The 6,029-nt window shown below is 39.2% G+C and overlaps 1 protein-coding gene across 1 annotated transcript; it reads right to left on the bottom strand.

The window, feature by feature from the left end:
* Positions 1 to 1,256: 1,256 nt before the first annotated feature.
* On the bottom strand, positions 1,257 to 4,713 carry LOC101310655 (pre-mRNA-splicing factor SLU7-A-like). The gene is made up of 7 exons (XM_004289892.1): positions 4,528 to 4,713; positions 3,957 to 4,120; positions 3,715 to 3,827; positions 3,070 to 3,495; positions 2,743 to 2,878; positions 2,356 to 2,655; positions 1,257 to 2,213 (listed from the first exon to the last, which is right to left on the bottom strand). Exons 1-7 carry the CDS (start codon positions 4,541 to 4,543, stop codon positions 1,746 to 1,748), a joined length of 1,623 nt encoding a protein of 540 aa, XP_004289940.1. The 5' UTR covers positions 4,544 to 4,713; the 3' UTR covers positions 1,257 to 1,745.
* Positions 4,714 to 6,029: the final 1,316 nt, after the last annotated feature.

The raw sequence follows: 6,029 nt of genomic DNA, 5'->3' as shown, positions 1-6,029 counted from the left end.
AATGGAAGAATCTATCTCCATTTCTCGCTGTGTTTTCTTCCAACTACGTGACAGAGGCATATTTACAAGTTGCAGGAAAAGAAAGTTAGATGCAGTCTACAATTGTACTACACTAGAAAAATTTTGCAATAAGAAAGCAACAGCATCCATTCATACCATGAGGTAAAATTTCCGAAACTTAATTTAGGAGATGCTCATATACTGATCTTATCCTTGGATTTTTTTTTTCCCGGGTATACTTCACCCATGCATATAGGAAGAAAAAGACATACACATCTCAGCAAAACGATTGAAATCATGCGTATTTTTCATGAAATAGGTGGCCATGGGGTTGATATTGGCTTTCAGAATCGAATCGAGTACATGTACAAGCTGAGAAAGTTGCAACTTGGATTCTAGAATCGTGATGCCTTTTTGTTCTCTCAGTTTCTGTAAAGTGAAGCGCGTGGCTTAAGAAGTAAGCTACTAATCCATGTAAAACCAATCCAAAATCCAAAAGATGAAGGAATATAATCTACTAGCTTAGCCTATTATATAAGAAGCACCTTAACACAGCGTCTCAGCATCCCATTCATGTCTTGCTTGAGGCTGAGGCTTCCACCAGCCAGAAAGGCTTGGAAGAGCTTCACTTCCAAACTACACAGCAAGCTCTACAAACGCAAAGCCACCAACAAACCAAGAAATCGAGTCAAGCCCTCCACTACAATCTCTATTCGCGTTCGACCCTACAAGTTTCTCCAGCTACGGTTGCAGCACAAACCACGCTTTTCGCTGCGCTTTCATCATAATTGCCGCAGCCTGCTCCAAAGCCGGCATGCTCATGTGTATGTTGACAAGCTCTTTAAAGAGCCTGCTGTCTCCGAGCTGGTTGCTGAGCGTTGTCAATACCAGAAAACTCCAGAAGCAAAGTGTGTGATCAAGCCTATTGCTAATCGCTCTGTGGCAAGCAAGCAATCTCCATCTGCAGCTAGTGAGAATAACGAGTCTGACGGAGTGACTAGTGCTGCAGATGATATGTGGGAGTCGCTGGGAATTGCCTCCCCCCAAATGGATGGAATCGATAGAAGAGCTGAGGAGTTTATAGCTCGGTTCAGGGCAGAAATGAAGGACCAGGAGACGTTGGCCCGTTGCCATTTATAGTGAATTGCTTGTAATGAAGAACAGCTTGAATTATTACAGTTGATCCTGTATAGGGTGTAAATAAAGCCAATTCCATTTGCAATCAGATTCTTTAAGCTGATATGGGATTTCATGTACAAAATCAGATTCTTCAACTCTTTTAAGCTGGCAACTTTTTGCCCAGTTTATAGTTCGATATGGCCGTTGGAATCCATTAGAATAACCAAAGACCAAAAGAAAAACTCTTCGGGTTTCTGCTTCCAACAATTTATTCAAGATAAACATGTCCTGGCAGGACCAAGAACATGAACATAATACTTAAACCCAAAGTAATTCCATTACATAACTCGTTCATGCCACTAAAGTTAAAACAACAATTGAAGTGAGCACAGCCTACCACCACGCTCTTTAACAGCAACATAACTGCCAACTCCTCAGCATTTAGCTTAACAGTAATCACACCTCACACTTTTAAGAGATTTGCTTAAGAAATCCCATTCGGAGCTTCTCATATCAGATGGCTCCTAATCAGGATCCCAACTGATCCAAGAAATGATCTGACTGAAATGAGCAGGTCTGATTCAGGTAGTAGTTAAGCTTCACCACGATTATATGATATATGAAAATCAGTTCAGAAACTCCTTCATTGGATCATCATGGTGAACTTTCTTCATCCTGTATGCCTCCATATCCTCAGCAGTAACGTCATCATTCCATCTGACATTGTATTTGCGTTTTCTCTCATCTCTCTCTTCTTTCCTTCTTGCATCCTCTTTTTTAAGAGCTTCAGCAAGTAATTTCTCATCTAAAACCAGATCTTCTGGGATGTCAGTTCCCCAAGTGGCAGGTCTTTTCTCCTCCGCAGGAGGAGGCATTTCTCCAACAGCCTCTTTACGAGCAATGTTAGCCTTCATCAGATCAGTTGCAGCCTCGGCAGCCTCTATTCCAGCAGCACCTGTGCAATAGCTGTTTCGAGTAAACTGCTGACAACATCTGTATCCCCATTGATGATCCTTCCACCATGAACCCCATACACAGGTGTGGTTGTTGATATAAACATCTTCTTCATACTTGCTTCTGGGAAGTGTGGTTTCCTGTACCAGTCAAAGACAGATTGATCAGATACCTATTTCGTTTGACTCTGACAGTTACATTAGTGCTCCTTGAGTTCCATAATGAGACAAAACAAAAACCCTATATCGTATCATGAACAAACAGTAGATGTAAATAATTTACCTGTCCTTTGATAATCCTTCCAGCACGATCATATTCGACTTCTCTTTCACTTTGTCCCAGTAAAAGCTCCCTAGGAATCGCTTCTTCACTAGCTGCGTTGCCATACTTCTCTAAAATGGTCTCCTTTGTGTGCGACTTCAAATTCTCCTTAATTACCTTATAGTTCTTATACAGTAATTCAGCCTGGGATGGGGCTGCTTGCATGTGAATGTCTTGTCCCTTGTCAAATGCTTCCCAGGCATGAATGTTCAACTGCTTGAACTCCATAGCTTGACCACTATTTCTATATCTGTTATCACCCTGTAATACAGAAACCAGTCAAATCAGTAAAACATGAAGTACTAAAGAACCAACCATAGATATGAAATAACTTTCTGAGCCACCTACCGCGTAAAATTTCTCATTTGGATCAGCATCTGGAAGAGGATCCTCACGCATGGAACGGGTTTTGGGATCATAATGTGCAGAGTTGACGTCAAGGTTTAAAAGATATTTTGCAGTATCCTCACGAATACGCAAATTCCTGTAGACATATATACAATGAATAACGTTACACATGATATTAAGGCCCTTGAGAATAATTCTAGCATTACTAATTTACCATACAGAAACCAGCAGATAAAACATTGTTACTCACTTGCAGTTATATGTTCACACAATAACACCCATTAAACACAAGATGGGATAAAACATCACATCAAAAGAAGCTATTACCTGACAGTTCCTGTGCTCCCACCACCTGTTGTACGAACACGCTTCTCCACCTTTGCAAAGTCCATTTGTTTGCTCTCATCAACCTTGGCTTCATCCACCCTCAGATCATCCTCGTCCTCAGCCTCCTCTTCGTCCTCTTCACTAACTGCTTCTTCACCATTTTGGTTATTATTTTTCTCCTCCAATTTTTTAAGTTGTTGTTCTTTTAAGAATTTCCTTCGTGCTTCATCTCTTGATTCGTATCTCTCGATGACTAGAGCATAAGATGATGCATCATATCCATTCCAGCGGTCCCGTTTTCCATCATAGTCGAGCTCAAAAGTCTCTACCTTCTCATCAGGAGCAATGTGTTTGTTTGTATACTTTGCTCCCACTTTCCTGGGTCTTTCCATACAAGACTTGACATCATGTGACATAGCTCCACAACTGCAAACACAGACATTATTGATTAGTCTCCGGTTCAGGAAAAACAATAATGATGAAGAAAAATATCACTCTTGTATGGGTACAGGATGCACGGCATTCCCAGTGATGAACAAAACAAGACATTCACCAAAATGCTCCACCATTAAATAATTATGCATTATCTAAATAGATTCCATGGAACCAAAAGACTTAGACATATAGAGAGAGACATAGACTTACTTCTGGCATGCACCCTTCCTATATTTATCAGCCTGGCCAATCTTTGCACCTCTGTCGTACCACGATTTTGTGTAATCTGGATCTGTTTTCCATTTCCTTTGATGTTTCAAGCTCTGCATCAAACCAAAAACGAAAAGCCAGAACAAAATAACATGTATCAGTACCCGAGCTCATACCTCACACCGAGGCTTGCTTGTCAAAACTAACAACATAGCATCAGAAGCGAAAAATGAACAACTTACAGGTCTTTCAGCATTGAGATACCAAGGTGCAGAGGACATATACTGAGGAATATGAGGATTGATCTCCTTTCCATCCTCATCGAGCTCAGCTGGTGCGAGCCCAGCCTTTCGGGCTTCTTCCAATTCAATTTGCTTACGATGATCTTCCCTTGATTTGAATGCCACTACAACACACCAACAGCAATTAATACATCAAAACTATGAAACTCAAACTCTTCAAGCCTTTTAGCTACGGTTTCGAGCATTTCGACTCATAATTTGAACTTCTAAAACCGATTCTCAACTGAATTGAGTATACTAATAGTAAAACTCAATCGAATCTCCACTTTCTGAGAAAACCCCTAACTTATCAAATTCAGCTCCTGAAAACCCTAAAATCGAACCAGTTTCGACCGACACAGATAACTAATTTAAACAAAGAATTGATACTATTTGAATTCCCACACCGATCAATTACATACGAAACCACACAAAGGATGGGTCTTTCTTCATGATTAAGAAAAATTGGAAATAAAAAGTAAAGGGTAATGATATGAGAGATGTGTGAAGGAAGAAGAGAGAGGATACGAACCTGACGCCGTCGCCATATTTGGGTCGCGGTGAAGAGATTGAAGATCAAAACCCTAATAAGCTGCCTGAACGGAGCCAAAATGAGAGCGCTATTGTTTATCGGGAAAGCTTTATATTAGCGTCTCTTTTCTCCAGGAACAGCGAGGCGGTTATGTTCCTTCCTAAGCGACGCCGTTTTTCTTTCGTCACAACCTAAACGAAGCCGTTGCACATCTTTCTTCTCTTTTTTATTTTTTATTTTTTTATTTTTTATTTTATCAGATTTTTTTATTATAAAAATCAGATTTTTTAAGGTTCAAAACTTCAAATGACCGAGGAGGAAACCTAAGTTTAAAACCTAACTCGGATTTCATGATAAATTTTAAGGAACTAAATGAAAAATCAAGTGGTAAGAGCTAGACTATGGAATACAATTTAAGGTTATACGATCAAAGTATGCGAGACATTGGATGATTGATCAAGCTATGTGGTGACCTATTAATAAAAACTTTGATAAGTTGCTAAGAGCATTCGATCACATGTTGGTAGGATACCAATCTAGGTCACCACGTCCATATAGGTAGTCAAGTCAAGAAGCTGGTCTCTCTCGGATACAAATTTGCCGACCATTTTTTTACTTGCTCACCTCAATGCCCACAAATGAAATTAATTACACATGTCGTTTCGAATGGCTTGACTTTATTCTTGTCATTCACACATGTCGTTTCGAATGGCTTGACTTTATTCTTGTCATTAACCTAGATGGTGGGCATTGAGGTGAACAAGTAAAAGGTTGTTAGCAATTTGTATATGGTCTCTCGCTGCTTACTGTGTGGAGCTGACCGAGGTAAACCAGTCTCCATACTGGCTTAAGCTCGGAATACTGAAGTCAGCCATGCATAAATACACATAAGCCGTGTGTCCTAAACCAACCTTTTGGTTTCTAGTGGAGTAGAAAATTGAAGAGTCTTAGCATGCGTGTTTGGCATTTTGCAAGGAAATAAAGCATACAGACTTTCATATTAATATGGATCGTTTAATGCAATTAAACTTTCAAGAGTGCGGCTATTGAGACTTCCAAATTTGCTCACTAGACCTCACTTTATTGTGAATTATTAAATGACATATATATCCTCATACACAATGACTATTAAGGACAAATAATTATACAAAAGAAAATATTATATTTATTCTTTCTAGACTTTCCAATTCAATAAATAATTGATTACATTCTTTATTATTTTCCTTATATATTTTCGTTTTCTAATTTCTTTTTATTAAAGCATATATATATACAGGGCCCTTCCAATGAGGGATCCCTATTTTAAGCCATTTATAGGGATAGGGCATTACACCAACTTCCCGATTATAATTTTACATCTCCACCGTTTATATCTTAGGTCTATATGAGTAGATCACCTCTACAAAATTTCATATGATTTGGTGATCGTTAAGGCTTTCAAAAGTTCAATTTAGTTTTAATGACCCTTCTAACGGTTTTAGTTTGACATAAGCTGGACCGTT

The sequence above is a fragment of the Fragaria vesca genome, linkage group LG2, assembly GCF_000184155.1.
Source record: "Fragaria vesca subsp. vesca linkage group LG2, FraVesHawaii_1.0, whole genome shotgun sequence".
NCBI classification, from domain to species: domain Eukaryota; kingdom Viridiplantae; phylum Streptophyta; class Magnoliopsida; order Rosales; family Rosaceae; genus Fragaria; species Fragaria vesca.
This window is presented reverse-complemented; position numbering and strand designations above follow the sequence as displayed.